This window comes from Eumetopias jubatus, unplaced genomic scaffold, assembly GCF_037043125.1.
Source record: "Eumetopias jubatus isolate StellerSeaLion01/CBP00866 unplaced genomic scaffold, mEumJub1_p1.0 scaffold_12, whole genome shotgun sequence".
Taxonomy (NCBI): domain Eukaryota; kingdom Metazoa; phylum Chordata; class Mammalia; order Carnivora; family Otariidae; genus Eumetopias; species Eumetopias jubatus.
Genome location: NW_028274818.1, coordinates 105,975,084 through 105,992,178, shown reverse-complemented (window position 1 = coordinate 105,992,178; position 17,095 = coordinate 105,975,084). Strand labels below are relative to the sequence as shown.

Here is a 17,095-nt window from a genome sequence, read left to right as displayed (position 1 = left end):
TGCACACTGCTACTTGTATAGACAAACTCGTGTTACACGTTGAAATTTTCTGTAACCAGACTAGAACATACCCATCACCTGGCTTCAGCAGCATCCAGCTCCTTGGCAGGTCTTGATCTAGTCCTCCGTAGACAGTCACAGCTCAAGAGAGTGCTTTCCAAATTTTTATTAATATAACGAAACCTAATACCTTGACACTTACTTAGCACGCACCTCTGTGCCCAGGACCTGAGGCGAGCCCTCCCCTCCTCGGTGAGGCAGGCGTGTGCCCACCACAGTCCGTTCTGTGAAGGCCGAGACCGGATCGGGTGAGCCAAGCCCGCCTGCGGAGACCGCACCTGAGAGTCTCTGTCACAAAGCCGGAGGAGCCCGAAGAGCAGAGCTCCGGAGGTCAGGGAGGCCTGCCCCCCCCCCGCCCCCATTGCAAATACTGAGCTGCTGCGAACCCTCCTCCTACTCAGAGGGTGAGAGAAGCAGTGGACCACTGAACAAAATGGAACTGTGGTTTACTGGCTGGAGCGTCTTCCCTCAGGACAGGCGTGCGGTTTGCCAGTGGCACTCAGCCCAGCTCGGCCTGGAAGACCCTCGCGTAGGTCTGACTCCTCCGCCCTCGGGGTCGCCCGATTCGCCTGGCAGCCAGGACAGGACCAAGAACGTGAAGTGTCACACGCTTCCACTGGTCTACCTGCATTTGACCGTGACCACTTTCAAGTTTATAGAAGGATGTTGATATTTATGGCGAGACCAACAGAGCTGCGGTAAGTAAGGCCCTCTGCGCCCACACGCAGCGAATGGCCTGGGGGTGCATCCTGATTGCACTCCTCCAAAACGGGGCCCAGCCCCCAGCAGCAGAGGTAAACTCGGCCACTGGCTCAGAGTCCCCAGTTCTGAGGCTGTGATGGCAGGTCTCAGATGAAATGCAGACCATCCCATCCCAGCCGCCAACACTCAGGCTCCTGGCTTTCTACGTGCTCTTTGCGGGAGGGGGGTCAGTATCTGATTTCAGAAATGAAGTACACTAGCTGCGGGGGCAGCTTCGATCAGCGAGCACAGTGAGAACACCCCGGGGTCACTCGTGTGGGGCCCTCACACGCGTGTGATGCCCTGAGCCAGGCCCACGTGCCGCACGGCCTGGTGTGTTCTTCCCACTGAGTCGGGGAGCTGGTGACTCCAAACTACTAAACTCAGTAGCTTTGGGATTATTTGAGTACTAAACATCATGGCTGTAACAGGGTCAGGCAAAACGCACGCTCTACAGGTACATCTAAATCAAACTTGGGGATTCCTCCATCTTAGGTAGCTCTACATCTGATTAACCAATTTAAAATTTTTAAGTTAAAAAATTAAATTTTATATAAGTCATAATTTATATTGCTTACAGTTATGATTTGCATGCTAAGATGCAAATTTACACATCATTTCCTTTGGATAAACATCATAATGCTGGGTGAGAGCACATGCTTTATAAACTAAAACTGGTCTCCTCTGCATTCAGGTGCAGAAAGCCAATCATGAAAGCACAGACTATCCCTTATTCTGGCCATTAAAAAAAAAATCATAGAATATTTTTAAAATGATACAGTAAGGATTAGAACCAAATTTACTGTCTTCTGATGAACAGAACATAAAGTTTTAAATGACTGAGTTGATAACTATTCTTTCCAACTCAACTATTCTTTATCTTCTTAAAGATGGAAATGTATCAACCCAACTATGTTAAATTGAGAGAATGCATTGATTTGCTCAAGTAGAATACAATTAAAATCAGGCACCCTTGGCGAAGCTTTACAACAGTTACAGCACGTTGAACAATTTGTATCATTTTGCAAGTGAGAACTTAACGGAGGAACTGGAGCTCCCGGGCCCTCCCTTCATCGGATGATGGGCGCTGAGCGATCGTTTGTCACCGTCGGTCGGAGTTTCACGGTAGCGAAGGGGTTCTCTCCGCTGCAGGGGGAGGAAAAACGCAGCTACAGAAATACTACGAGATGGAAATTTGATTTTAAAAGAGCCGTGAACTACTCTTACTCGCTCTGTGAAAATCTATGGCTTCTATAAAAAATTCTGGACGCTTTGTGAACATGAACGTTTCTCTGTGGCAGTTCTGAGTTACAGAACTCTCCAGAACTGTAGATGCTGCAACGGGAGAGCCACCTAGGACAGGGTCTGGATTCAGTTGCCCATCGCCCCCGTGACCAGGCCTCCTCCCTCTGGGACCCGGGCAGACGCTGGCAGAGCCTCCAGGCCCTCTTCCCCAGCCTGATGAGAACAGGGTGGCTGCATCCTCCTCAGACCCCACAGGCCCGAGGCCTCTCAGGGTCGGGCCTCCTGGGCTGCACAGCCCTCACGGACAAAGGTCAACATACCTGAGGAAAGGAGGCTTTGCTGTCCCATTTGCATCATTCTGTGAAGAATAGATAAAGATGAAGTTTATGGAAGGCTCATGAAATTGGGACATTTTTAGTAAGACCTGAAGGTAAAGCCATCTAAAGCACAAGGGACTCTATAATGGCTAATGCCGGTTTTAGAAAAGTGCCCCCTAGTCTCTGTCCATTTGAGACCATCTCAATGTCTTTCTAAAGTCACTTAAAGAGTAAGGACAAGAACAGAAAACCTAAGGGAGGGACCCTCACAAGCGCTGGAACGACTCAGAATTTGAGGGAGGCTGGGACGGGCTGCTCCTCACCGATGGCCCTTCGGCTGCACACCTGTAGTGACTGCAGTTGGGTTTTTGGAGCCCAATCCTGAATGATGCCATCAAAAGACAGTAAGTAAAAATAAGACCTCGTTGGGTCTTGGTGCCCACAGACTGGTGCCAACAGGTGGCCAGAGATCTGGTAGGAAGTTCCAGAAGGCAGGGGGAAGAGGGAACAATGCCAACACTGTTTTTTGCCTTCAGGAACCGCCAGAGCCCGGGACTTGGGGGTCTCCCAGTGTGGCCAGGGACCACGGGGGCGTATGCACCTTCTGTCCTTCATTCTGTAAGCTTGCAGGCTTTACACTGCTGTAAATCTGCTCTGGCTGTTCGAGAACTCACTGGCCCGAGCTTGTGGGGCTAACTCTCTGGATGGTGCCCAGGAAGAGGGCAGTGTGACACCATCTGAGCCACAGGCCGCCACACCAGACCTGACCGTCCTGAAAGCTCCCAGGATTCCTGTGACCTCTGACCAGACAGCTCCTCTGACCGCCTGCTGCCAGCCTGGGGGTCAAAGGCCATCCTTAGAGGTGGAAGCCCAGGTCAGGGCTCTCTGCCTGGCTCCTCCTGGGTGCTGGACATACAGACTCTTGAAGTCGAAGAGGGCCTGCGGGCACCTGGGCCACTTGAGACCCGCTCCTGCTGTCTCTGTGCCTCTGAGGACCTCAGGGCGTGACCGAGAGCCCTGGGGCCGGCAGGTCAGCAGGCTCATCCCGATGGGGAGCGCCAGCGTTAGGAGGCACCCCAGTCAGCCCTGCACCCCGATTCAGTGTCTACTTTTCATCACTGATGCACAAAGCAGCTGCCCTGCTCAGCACATCCTAATAGGGCTTTAAATGGCTGCAAAGTGGTTTCTTCCTACGAGGCGTGCTGCACTTCCCCAGCAGGCTCAGAATAAGCCATTTCTGGGGAAGCGCTCATACTCTATATGATGGTTACAGGCTAATTTATAATTTATTTAAAAAGCACCAGGATGCCTGCCCTGCAGTGCCACGCGTGTTCAGACCACCGGCAGCGGTGTAGGGCCTAGAGCAGAAAGCCCCTCACGGGGGAGGCACTGGATCCCACCGGGAAGAGGCCGCCTGCGTCCTCCCGGCCTGGAAAGCACACTTCCTGCCAAGCAGACTCCCCAGGTGTGGCCTCTCGGAGGCATGTGCTTGGCCCCAGAGGCACACAGCCCTCTTGCTCCTTGATACTCTCACTGGGAGCCACCTTCTTGCTGCCTTTCCTTGGGGGCAAACCGTCTCCCTGCCGGGTGCGTCCTCAAGTCTGAGGAAAGCCCTGTGCACCCTGAGTTGGAAACCAGACACACAACCCTCCCCGAGTACCCGCAAGCTGCTCTCCAGGCGAAGGCGTGGTGGCCTGTGCCCAGGAGGGCCTCCTGAGCCCTGACTGACCCAACTCGACAACGAATTTAGCTACATGTTCACGAGCTGTGCCATCCGAGTACTTGGCCCGGACCCACTCGAGAGAAGCAAACACAGCAGCAGAGATGCGTCACAGTCCACCAAAAGCCAAGTGGCAAGAAGTAACAGCTCCTGTGAGGGGGGACGGCGAGAGTAACTTAGGACAGCCTGAAGCCATTCAGTGCTGGGCCGGACCTGGGTCCCGGTGTGGACCCCACACCCCGGCAAGCCTCCCCCACCGCCGGTCCCAGCAGCGCACACGTGCAATGGGCAGAGAGCCCCCCACCCCACCAGGACACTCAGAGCAGTCCCGTGAAACAGCCTAGACATTTGTCACCAGGAGAAGGGACAACCACCTTCCATCCAGTGAACGCCACACAGCAACGGAGCGCCACAGGAGGGCACGCTGCACGTTCGGTTCGTGTGAGGACCACGCCAGAGGGGCCAGCCTGGTCTGGGAGAAGGGCCGGTCTGTGTGTGTGGGCGGGGGGTCGGGGGGGCGGGGAACGTTCTAGTTCTCAATCTGCTGCTAGTTATACGCAGTTGCTTTGTGAAAAGTCAAGCATTTTCTTTACATGGTATTCTTCAACGTTCACTTAAAAATGGAACATTTTCAGAAAGGTTTCTCCCTTCTTTAACGCACCTCCACTGAGCCCACTGCTGTGGTCACAACTGACCGCTGTCCCCAAACCTGCCCCTCCTCCCCTGCTCCCTTTTCTGTCAGTGAAGCGCACCTCCAGGCCACGTGTGGCACTGCCCTCTTTCCATCAGGGAGGAAAGTGCACATCCCACTCAGAAGTGTTTTCAGATCTTCCCACCTCAAACCTGACCACACAGCCCCATCCCTCGTGCAGGCTGATGCCACAAGCCCGTCTGTCCTGCTGGCTGCCTCCAAACGTTCCATCTGAGCCCGTCCCTCCGCTGCCTCCCTTAGGCCGTGTCGTGGGGCTTGGGGTCCCTTGTCTCTGCACTCCCCAATCCCGTCTCCCTCTTCCTTTGTCCTGTGTCCCTGGACCGGACCCATCTCAACAGGGCTCCTGCTGGCCCTCGGCCTCTCGGCACAGGCTGACGGGCCTCCGCAGACTGGGAGCCACCTTCTCTACCCGCGCAGTGCAGGGCCCACAGCACCGGAGGCCACGTGCGAGCGCATGCCTGCGGAGCCGAGCTCCCCGAGGTCCCATAGGCAACGGCAGAAAAACTCCTTACACACGCCACGGGCCTTGCTCGGACTGAGCACGATGTTTCTCACACTTTTCCTCAGACTTCACAAAAGCCAGAACCTATGGCTTTTGTGAACAGCCTGTGAACACCTGTGAACAGCCAGGTGCCTGTTGTGTCCCCTCCTGGCAAGCAGGATGGTGCTGGCCTGGAGTGACTCAACACGACAGGAGGTTATCGAGTGACGAAACCAGGCACCAACGTGGGCTAGGCATGTCATTAGGAGCGTGGAACAGGTTACCCACGAGACCGTAAGGGCAGTGAAGGCCTCGGGCCTGGTCAGCAACAGCCCACAACCAGCTGAGTAGGAAAAGGCAGAGTCCGGGCACATCTTGCGATTCTTTGCCCCAGAAAACCTAAAAGCCCGAGTTCACCTTGAGTGGGCACTCACTGTCACATGGTGTCCGTTCCAACCCCCTCCCACTATCCAGATTTCTGCTCCGGTGTCCACCACGTGCCCACATGCCTTCAAGCGGACTCCATGGTCCCAGCTTATGGTGGTCAGGTCAGCTGAGACCACCCAGTATAGCCCGTTTTCTGGCCACAGGTAGACACTCAGGTGAGACAGGGACCGTGGCCCAGTGAGAATGCTGAGTGGGGAGCCCACACCCCAGAAGCCAGGGCGAGTGATGAGAGGGCCCTGGGTGGCCTTGCTACTGACCCTCTCTGGGCTGTTGCTTCCATGAAACAGACCGTTCCCTTCCTATCTGAAGCCACTGGGGCTCAGCTCTTACCTGCAACACAAGCCACCCTGATAACCCACAGCTGATGCCAGTCCTCCGCTGTGGGCTGGGCTCATCTCCCGAATCATAACCTCTGAACTAAAGTTCAACACCTTTAGTCCTGACATGGGGACACTGAAGGCCAGACAGGGAAGAGCCAACTGCCCTGGGGCAGGGGCTCTTCTGAAATCCCGGTGCCCACCCTGGAGAGCGGATGCAGACAACCCAGGCCCCTCGCCGAGGCAGCACTTCCAACTTAGAGCACCAAGTGTGTGTGGAGTGGGGCTTAGTTTTTCAATAGCGTTTTAGAGCCTGGCTCTCCACATGTTAAGAACTCCGCTGCAGCAACAGCAGAGAACAGTGTGACCACCTGGCAGGCCCTCCAGCTTCAGTCCCCATGACCCCTCCCCCCAGCCCCTCAGGGAGAAGTCGGTATCTCAGAACATCACAGGGCAGCCACAGAACTGTAGGTTGGTGGGTTCAGGAACACTCCACTCTACAGTAGAAGGCTCCCAGGCCTGGGTGTTTGGTGTACTTAAGCCTAAGAATCCTGGTGTTTAAACAAAACTCTACGTGTAACTGGCATTAACGGATGGTTGTACATAAAAAGTATGTATAAAAGCATTAAGATGCTTTGCCAGCTGCCTTGGACCCCAGCATTTGGCTGAGACAGAACATACCTTTCCCCAGCATCATCAGCTGGTTTGAACATTTTAGTTTAGGAAAAATAAACTATCAGCTGGTTGGGCCTAAGAACTTTTGAGATTTGAAATTCCAGGACTGGACCGTGTTCCCCCCCCAGCCCTCACGGGCTACCAGGCAGGCCTCAGTCATGTATCCATGCTTCCCAACCATCACGCTTCTAGATCCGTTTTTTTTTAAGATTTTATTTATTTATTTGAGAGAGAGAGAATGAGAGATAGCACGAGAGCGAAGAGGGTCAGAGGGAGAAGCAGACCCCCTGCTGAGCAGGGAGCCTGATGCGGGACTCGATCCCGGGACTCCAGGATCATGACCTGAGCCGAAGGCAGTCGCTTAACCAACTGAGCCACCCAGGCGCCCCTCTAGATCCGGTTTTTAAATGGAACATTGTCCTGTTCTGCATGCTCTACACCCGACTGTCCCATATGGTAGCCACTTACCCATATGGCTATTTGCACTAAAATTAAATATAAATACAAATTCCTTAGTTGCAAATCCACTTTTTTCAGTGCTCAACGGCTACTGTCCTGGGCAGCCCAGTTCTGGGACATATCTACCCAGCCATAAATTCTCCACTTACGCTTTTGCCCACGCCCTGATACCAGAGGATTAGATCCTGTGCTTCCTGTTGCTCTTGCGAGAAGCTACCAAGACTAGTTCTTCTTTCCCTGCGGGGGGGGCCTGCGTGTTTCGGTTTTGTTCTTGGAGATCGGACTTGATAGCGAGGAAATGCAGTAGCTCCTCTGACAGAATGGTGTCCGCTGAGGACACGCACGAGGATGCCCACTGATGATGGAGTGGTGGTGTTTTCTTCTGCAGTTTGCACAGGATCTTGAAATATGACTTCAAAACACGTCCGTGATAGAAATGGAATATAAATCCATCATTTAATCTCACTGTGCATCTGTGAAGCACTGTGTACTTACTTTTGGGTTATTACCCCCTTCATTCTGCGAGAAGATGCCTTTTATGGTCTTACAGATAAGGAACAGTGAATGTCCCAAAGATGGTGATGGGGGAGGGCGCCGCTGGAGTCATGGCCAGCGGTGCCTTGTTTGGGGAGGCCCTCAAACCTTGTGGTCTTTGCTGATTTTTAAAAGCCAATTAATATTTTCTTGTGACCTTTATTAACTGTCTTCCATTATCCTCCAGGCCACAAAGACAAAAAAGCAACCTCTCGGTTCCTCAGGAACAGCACACAGAGGACAGTGGTATTCGTCTTATCAAGCGTTCACATGGGTGGGGCACTGATAAGCTGACCGTGGAGGTTTTAGAACTTTCTCAATCAGTTGAAGGACCTCCAGGTCCTCCTGCTCTCCGTCTGTGCTTACCCCTCCCCCGCGGCCTCCCAGCCCAGGAGATCAGAAAGTTGGATTGGCCCCGTTCACATTGCCCACCAGCCGGGTAGCAGTGCCAGCCGCGTCCGGCTCACAAATGCTTTCTGACGGAGCACATGCTCCGATCCTCCTGTGTGTGGGGGCTGGGAAGGGAGGGTAAAATATCGATCTAAATAAATTCACCTATAGTTTTCTCAAAGGAGATAAAATGAAGTGCTACCAGTGGTCATCCTGGAAGTGAACTTATACTTTCGAGCAAAACAAAAATTCCCTGGGTTATTTTTATAATAAATAAGGTGTCATGATTAGATATTTTCATTTTTACAAACTTGGACTTTGCTCTTTAACTTAAACCTGCAGCTGTGACTGCCAGGTAGATGGAAAGGAAACCTCATTTCAGCATCTGTTTATCCAGCAAATGGCAACATTTGAGGTAAAAAAACATTTATCTGTTTACTTAAGTGCATGGGATAAATGTTGAGAGCATCCTTATTTCTGTCTCAAGAGTAGGATAATTTATCAATTTATTTGTAATAGAATTTTTTATTTCTTAAAAAATTTATTTTTTTAAGATTTTATTTATTTATTTGAGAGAGAGAGCACAGAGGGAGAGGGAGAAGCAGACTCCCCCCTGAGCAGAGAGCCCAACTCCGGGCTCAGTCCCAGGACCCTGAGATCATGACCTGAGCTGAAGGCAGACGCGTAACTGACTGAGCCACCCAGGCGCCCCTGTATTAGAATTTTAGACAAAAATTTCACCATAATGCCACTTCCTTCTATGTTTAATATAGCAGACAAATCATGAAATATATAAATATACCCATGGAAAAAAACTTTTATCTTTTTTTTTTCAAAAGTGGGAAGAGGGATCTCTCAAATTGTAGGTACTTTAAAAAACCATAAAGTAACTTCATCTTTAATGAATACGATCATACTTATTGGACCCTGATTATATTATTCAGAACCTCCCAAATGTTTTCTAGTAGTTACATGTGTAACTTAAGTGTAGATTTTTTTTTTTTTTGAAGCAAAGTTTATTGATAGTACAAAGCTCCCAGAGAGGGAGGGGACCCAGGAGGGTTGCCCAAGAATGTTTTCCTTTTTCAGTGTTCCCATGTCAAAAATCTGGAGCTCAAGATTAAATTTTCAAAAAAAAAAAAACAAAAAAAAAACTCCAAAATACATGAACATGAGCAAACCAGAAATGCTTCCAGAGTTAACACAGAACGATGGTTTCTCCCAAGCAGACTACACCAGGTGGTCACTAGCTCTGTCAGTCCTTACCTCCTGAATAACTTGTCACCCTGTCCCATCTCCACTGATCACGACTCCCTCTCTCCCTGGATGACCGCACAGCCAGCTGCCCTGTCGTGAGGCCCCAGCATGCACCCCTAGAGCCACATGCGGATACCACCCAGGAGGACGGAGGAAGGAAAACATGCAGCCCAGACTTCCTGGCTCGGTGTGCTTCTCTCCTGGCATAGCCATCCCACCAACTATCTGGCTGTGGCCCTGGACCACACCCAGCCACCACGGTTCCCAGAACGTATATCTGGAAGGCTCTGCGTTTTGTCAGAGCTCTTCCTTCAGATGTTGGCTCAAATGCTTGCTTCCAAGACACCTCCTCTGGTGCTTACCAGGAGCCTGAGCTCTCCCTTCTTCCTGTCGCCTCTTTGCCCCATGCACTTTTACACAGCTCCAATAACCAGTGAACAGGACTCAACTCCTAGGCCGGCCTTATTCCTATCTGTTTCCCTGGACCATGGTAGCTTGTCAGTCAATGCTCAATGGATGAATTCCAATGGGAAGGTCTCACTGTGATCCACAGATCCCTTCTAGGCGGTGCACCGTCGTGTGCCATTTGGTTGTGTTTAAGAAAGGAGTCTGGTTGGTCACAGCAGTCTGAGGCCACAGAAAACGTTAGTTACCCAAGTTAGGTGACCTCGCTGCAGGTACTGACTCTATACCTCTCTGAAGCGCTAAACATGCCTTTTTTATGGAAGGTCTCAATTATTAAGAGTTCATCAACATTCACTGTTCTGACACTCACAAAATCAATGACAACTAAAATCACATTGGAACCCACACAAGAAGGGCACTCTCATTAGATATTTGGGGCTTTTAAATGTTACATGAAACCAAACATTCAAGGCTGCTAAAATGAAAGACTAAAAAAAGTTGTCTGGCCTGCAAGACAGAAATAGGGGGCCTGACCAGAGTATCAGGGTGATGCTGGCCTCAGAGTGAGTTTGAAGTGTCCCTTCCTCTTTGATTCTTGGACAAAAGTTTGAGAAGGATGGTATTAGCTAGTCTTTGTAATGTATGGCAGAATCCACCAGGGAAGCCATCAGGTCTGGGGCTTTGTCAAGAGACTAGATTAGGATCAGTGAAGATGGTCTGTGGCAGGGGGAGGGAGGGGGCTTGGGATGTGGAGCTCTGCCTGGAGGAGCTCTGCCTGGAGGAGCCCTGGGACAGAACAGACTGGGCGCACATGGGATGTGAGCCGAGGACTCCTGCACCCACGGCCAAGGTGGGAAGGGCAGTGGCTTTCACGAGGTGGCCGCAGAGCATGGGACCAGCTCCAGCAGCAGAGAAAGCTACACGCCCAAAGCTGCTGCTCTGCCCCAAACCCTCAGTTTACTAGACAGTCTCAGCACTTTTCAGGGCAGCCTCCTTACACTGCCAGTCTAGTATGATCCAGCCAAAGTGGTTTAAAAATAAAGTTAGATCTCATTTAAACTGCCAAATGCTAAATAATATCATTTTTGACCATACTGATAAATAGGATTTTTCAGTGTATCCAATTCAGTATAGTAAGAACTGCATCAGTGCTTTCATCATAAAGCTTTACCGACATGGTAAAAATATTGAAAATTAAAATGTTCTCTAAAATGAGACCGTGTTGGCTAAAATTTGTGTGTGTGTTTTTTAAAGATTTTATTTATTTATTTATTTGACAGAGAGAGCGAGCAAGCGAGCACACAAGCAGGGCGAGTGGCAGGCAGAGGCAGAGAGAGAAGCAGACTCCCCACTGAGCAGGGAGCCCGATGTGGGACTCGGTCCCAGGACCCTGGGATTAGGACTTGAGCCGAAGGCAGAACTTTAACAGACTGAGCCACCCAGGCGCCCTAAAATGTCAGTGTTTTCACTTACAATTTCAGTGTTAACTATGATTTTGGGGCAAGATTCTTTTATCTTAGAAGACATCACACCCAGCCTTAAAGTAATGGAGTGAGGTGGTTATTATTAAAGCTGCTAATATCACAAAAGAAGAGATAATCAGACAGGTGTCTCTCTGGATGGACTAGCCACCACCACCGATGAAATGCTCTAACAAAACAGGCAAAGAAACAAAACAATAATACCGACTCTGATCCAGGTCGAGAATACAGGAGAAAGGGGAATGTGGTGAAGGACACCATGTGGATGCATTCAGCGAAATGCAGTCAGGGGCCACCCTCCAGGGCCAATAACCTGGTTCTTCCAGATAAGTTACAAGGAAAAAGAGATGGGGAGACCTTAAATACAAAAACACTCACCATGAGACTCAGTGACCAATTACAATGTGTGGAGCAGGCCTGGATCCAGATTCAAACTATACTGTTCAATTTTTAATAAGACAATCAGAAATCAGAAATTTGAAGTGACTGGTTGATATATTGAGGAATTACTGTCAATTTTTAAAGATATGGTAATTGGTATTTTGGTTGTGTAAAAATAAAAGGTATTATTATATTTAAGGTATTTATACATGAGATGACAAAGTCTGGAATTAGCATCAAATTGATCTGGGAGCGGCCAGGGTCAAGATGAAAAAAAGATCGGGGGGGATGCCTAGGTGGCACAATTGGTTAAGCATCCAACTCTTGGTTTCAGCTCATGATCTCATGGGTTGTGGGATCGAGCCCCACCTCAGGCTCAACTGGGAGTCTGCTTGGGGTTCTCTCTCCCTCTCCCTCTGCCCCTCCCCGATCACATGCACACACGTGCGTGCTCTCTCTCAAATAAGTCTTAAAAAAAAAAAAGATTGGTAAATGAATTGACAATTGTCAAAGCTGGGGGTGAGAGACATTATTCTTTCCACTTTTATTATGTTTGAATTTTTCCCTAAGAAAAAGTTGGAAATCAAACAAAGAAACAGGAGAAGGCACTATAGACAGGTCACACCAGAACGGTGTACCTTGTATTCATGGATCCTGAGCTGCGTGACATCCAGTTGTAAGCATTTTTTTTCGCCTGCCCCAGCAAAAGGAATGTTTATGCTTTTCAAAATGTCTTAAGATAATTTTCAGACTACTGTTTTAAAACGTACTAGGGTTGGGCGCCTGGGTGGCTCAGTTGGTTAAGCGTCTGCCTTCGGCTCGAGTCATGGTCCCAGGGTCCTGGGATGGAGCCCCACATCGGGCTCCCTGCTCCGCGGGAAGCCTGCTTCTCCCTTTCTCACTCCCCCTGCTTGTGTTGCCTCTCTCGTTGTGTCTCTCGCTGTCAAATAAATAAGTAAAATCTTTAAAATAAATAAATAAATAAATAAAATGTACTAGGGTATTTAATAAAACAGCATTTGATACCTTTGTCCTTCCAAGTAATTTCTCTTCCATGATGAAAGAATGGAAAAGTTCCATTTTCAACAGCTGTGTGTCATTCTTTTGAAAATAATTTTTGTTAGGTTTTGGTGTAACTTGGAATAATAAAGGTACAAACAATGTATCGTACAGTGTGCTTATCTGAGAAGCCAAAGACTTTTTTTTTTAAAGATTTTATTTATTTATTTGAGAGAGAGCAAGAGAGATCACAGAGGGAGAGGAAGAGGGAAAAGCAGACTCCCTGCTGAGTGCAGAGCCTGACACGGGGCTCGATCCCAGCACCCCAGGATCATGACCTGAGCTGAAGGCAGACACTTTACTTACTGAGCCACCCAGGTGCCCCCAAGCCAAAGACATTTTTGAGAGAGACTGCAAAACCCTGCATTTCCCAGATCAGAACACACTGCAGCTTATGATGAGGTAGGCATATTCTAAAACACCTGAAGGCTCCAGTCAAAGGCAGGGCACATTTTTAAGAGTCCCCATTCCATGTAATCCAGAGACCGCACCCATGCACCGCTCACAGCTGAACAAAGGCCACCAGCAGTACTGGTGATGGGGGCAGAGCTGTGGAGCCACATATCCCACGAGAAGCAGGGAGATGCCCCTGCGTGCGCTACAGAAAGGACCAGACAATAACCAGAAAATAAAAAACAAAGTAGCCAGGCATCAATGTACCAACTGCCTGTGGACTACCACCAGTGCCCGGGGGCACTTCTGGGAGGAAGCTGGCAGGAGTACAGGCTAGGCAGGCTCTGGTACCACCTGGCCACTGTGCAGCCCTGGGTACGAAGCTCAGCTGCACAGCCCCCAGAAGCCCAGCCCACTCTCTGACCCTCACCTCCCAGGCTCCTTCCCACTGCACTCCGGCAGCTGTGCAGCCTTGCAGAGGTTCTGCCCCACCTCCCCCGCACCTCCTTTCCCACCCTCCAGATCCGTTCATGGCCCAGCCTGAATGCCAAGGTCTGGGACACCACAGCCCTACCCTCACAAACACCAAGAACTCCCTGCTCCTCCCCCAGCACCACCACCTGGTAACCCCAACTAGTCGTCTGAGCCGGAGCAGCTGCACTTGCTGGAGAAACAACCAAACTGCCTGGCTTCCTTTTAAATCATGACCCCAAACCATAAACGGGCATCGGCATTACCCCCCGTATACCCCGTATTCTGTACCACACGCACCTTCTCACTCTTCAGAACCCGTTTCACAAATTCCCTTTCTTTACACTTGCTCGCTCCGCCCACCCCCTCCACTGATGCCCTTGCTTCCCCACGGAGAGCAGCCACCCTCAAGCAGGAACTCCCCAGTCTGTGCGCACCTCTGCCCGCGCCCGTGGCCTCTCGCTCACTACCTTCCCTGCTCCCGGCCCCACACGCCACGTGCGCTCCGCTTGCCTTCCTGGTCTCCGTTCTCTTCATGCTTCCCCTTCTTTACGGTAAAATCTGTCCTGAAAGAAAAATGAGAACACGGATCCCCCCTTTCGCAATTCTCCATCATCCTGGAGTCATGGCCTCGTTCTCTGAGCATGCCAAGTATGTGTGCTCCTCTGCTCCTTCCCGCTCCTTGACCCCTACGTGACAGGCTCCTTGCCATTCAGGTCTCAGTTTCGGTGTCCCCTCCTTGGGGGTGCAGACATTGTCACGTGCTGCCCAGATCAACAAGAAAATGCAGGGAGCGCTGCCCTGGGCTGTCCCTTCGGGAAACTGCCCTGGCTCAAGCTCTCTTGCCCTGGATGCCAGTGATCAAGGCCTGGCTCCCCTCCCAGTCCAGCTTCTCCCCCTGCCGAATGCTGCTCCCCTTCTCTCACTTTCACAGGTGAGGACCCCAGGGTGCTCCCTCATAAGCACCTGCACACAAACCTGTGGCATCCATGTGAGCGGTCGCCCCATCCCTCTATCACCTCACCTTGTTTTAGTTCTCTGCACAGCTTCCATCACTGTGTTTACTGTTTATTTCTCACTGTCTGTTTCCCCCCACTAGAATGTAAGTTCCAAGACAGCCACTAACTGGTCCTGTTCATCTCTGCACCTTGAGAGCCCGCACCAGGGGCCGGCGCTCAGGAGACACAGGTGCCACAGCAATGAAGGGACTCTGGGAGCCCGTGGCCTCTATGATCTCATGGGGTCATTTAGGATTACAGAGGGCGTACATGACACCATGTTTACCCAGCACCTGGTGCAGAGTAAGCACTTTCTGAAACCACAAAGATAAAGTTACTTTTAACCAGAAACCTTCCCTCAGGAAACGGTATGAAAATTGAAGAAAACGCAGAACAAGTGATGAGACTGACTGACTGCAGCCGGGGCCAAAGGCGAGGAGAGAACACCTGATACCATCTGACGAACTACATTTACAGATAAAAACAAACAGAAGTACTGAAGTTATGGAAGTTGTGTGGCTGTGTGAGAGGGTGGGAATGCAGAAGATTCAGGAGCGCGTGCCAGCCCCGCCTGGGGGGATACCACCTTCATTCCTGGTAGAACAAGAGCCCACACCCCCCAGATCGCCATTCAGGGTGGGGGTACACAGGACGTTATGCTGCAGTTCCACTCACAGGAGATGTGGCTTCTGGCTGGGACACCGGTGCTTTAAAGGTAGAAGTATTTTTGGAAACATCTGCTTTCTTATCTGCAGCCGCTCCCTGGGACAAACATTCCAAGTAATCCGGTGGGGGAATGACGACATTGCTTTTCTCAGATAAATTCACCGTGCTGATGCTTCTCACTGGGGCCAGGCTACCAACAAGCAGAGAGTACAAGTTACGTAAGATCCTGCCATCTGAATCCCAAACATCCTAAATATCCTAGGGCCAGAACTGCAATAGGTGAACACTCACATAGGGTGTGAGAGAGGAGATGACGAGACATGCGTGTGTGCACACACAATATACATCAATATAAAAAATACTGTAATGTTTTTACTGGTTTGTAAATGTGCACTCAAAAAAACTGGCTTAGGGGCGCCTGGGTGGCTCAGTCGGTTAAGTGACTGCCTTCGGCTCAGGTCATGATCCTGGAGTCCTGGGATCGAGTCCCGCATCAGGCTCCCTGCTCGGCAGGGAGTCTGCTTCTCCCTCTGACCCTCCCTGCTCTCATGTGCTCTCTTTCCATTTCTCATTGTCGCTCTCTCAAATAAATAAATAAATAAATAAATAAAAATCTTTAAAAAAAAAAAAAAACTGGCTTAAGAGCTGGCTCTTGATTAATTTAAGATCAGTAAGAAAATGAAGACTACAGCAAAAGCCTTAGCAAAGTGTTGAGCACTTCAGATTTGAAAAACAAAACAAGTAAGTCCTCAGCATTTTAACATCACAAACATAATATCTAGTTTTATTCCTTGGCCACTCGGCAGTTGAGCTGTTCTGCCAGGGGTGAGGACACACAGATGACACGGAGCAGGACTTGGAGGGGGGCATCGAGTGTGGTGCTCAAAGGTCTGCAGGGACAGCTGGATGGATTAGAGGCTTTGAGATGAGAAACACTGAGGATGAGGCAATTTAGGGTAAAAATGAGGAGTGCGGTTTGGATATGTCATTTCTTTCTTTCCTTTTTAGAGAGGTAGGGAGGGGCAGAGGGAGAGAGAAGCAGAGAGAGAGAATCCTAAGCACACTCCATGGCCTGCATGGAGCCCAACTCAGGGCTTGATCTCACGACCCTGAGATCACGACCTGAGCCGAAATCAAAAGTCAGATGCTTAGCCGACTGAGCCACCCAGGCGCCCCTGGATGTCACTTCTGAGGACTCATGGGGTAACCAACTACAGCTGCTGATACACATATAAATATTCATAGCTAGGCATGGAAAAGACCTTCCTGTGCCTCAGTGTCCTCAATTTTAAAGTGGGGACCTACCTCATAAGGTTGTTACGAGAATTAAATGAGCTAGTCAGCATAAGGCACTTTGGCACTTCCTAAGCAGTAATGGTGATGATGGTCACCTTGGATTTAGTGACCTGGCCGGGGGTGGGGGACGGGACAGTAAGTGGTTCCAGAAGGCTGACGAGGGTGAGGAGCAGAGTCTGGAGGCATGTCCCCACAGCAGAAACCACTAAGGGAATAGCTGTGGGTAACAGTCCCCCTTTTGTACTCTCCTACATGACTGGAGGTTTCCCTATGGGGTCGCCACACATCTAGACAGAATTCTCGTATGTCCAAAATCATGAGGTCAAAGGTGAGTTTTCATCACTGGGAAATGGGAGCCACAGTCAGGTCCTACCTTGGTGTGGGCACACTCATGGCCTCCTTTGCATCTTCTTCCAGCAACTTTGTGTAGGATGCTGGGAACCAGCCCCTCCTACAGGTGAGGAAGGAGAAAAAAGGCCTGGTTGTGGGGTCAGCAGAAGACAAGTGAACTTAAAGTATATTACAGAATGGCTCAGGGACAGCTCAGGGGCAGACCGGTCCATTTTCACCACATCACACAATGTGTATTT

At 50.3% G+C, this 17,095-nt stretch overlaps 1 protein-coding gene across 2 annotated transcripts in view; it reads right to left on the bottom strand.

Annotated features, from left to right (window-relative positions):
• Positions 1-157: 157 nt before the first annotated feature.
• The window catches only part of BAIAP2L1 (BAR/IMD domain containing adaptor protein 2 like 1), a 95,452-nt gene continuing 78,514 nt past the window's right edge, over positions 158-17,095 (bottom strand). For both annotated transcript variants that reach the window (XM_028088417.2, XM_028088418.2), the window contains exons 11-14: positions 16,879-16,956; positions 15,219-15,399; positions 2,367-2,404; positions 158-1,947 (exon numbers count right to left, since the gene is read on the bottom strand). In XM_028088417.2, the coding sequence (XP_027944218.1) occupies positions 1,872-1,947; positions 2,367-2,404; positions 15,219-15,399; positions 16,879-16,956 (373 nt within the window). In that variant the 3' untranslated portion in view covers positions 158-1,871. The remainder of the gene's footprint in view (positions 1,948-2,366; positions 2,405-15,218; positions 15,400-16,878; positions 16,957-17,095) is intronic.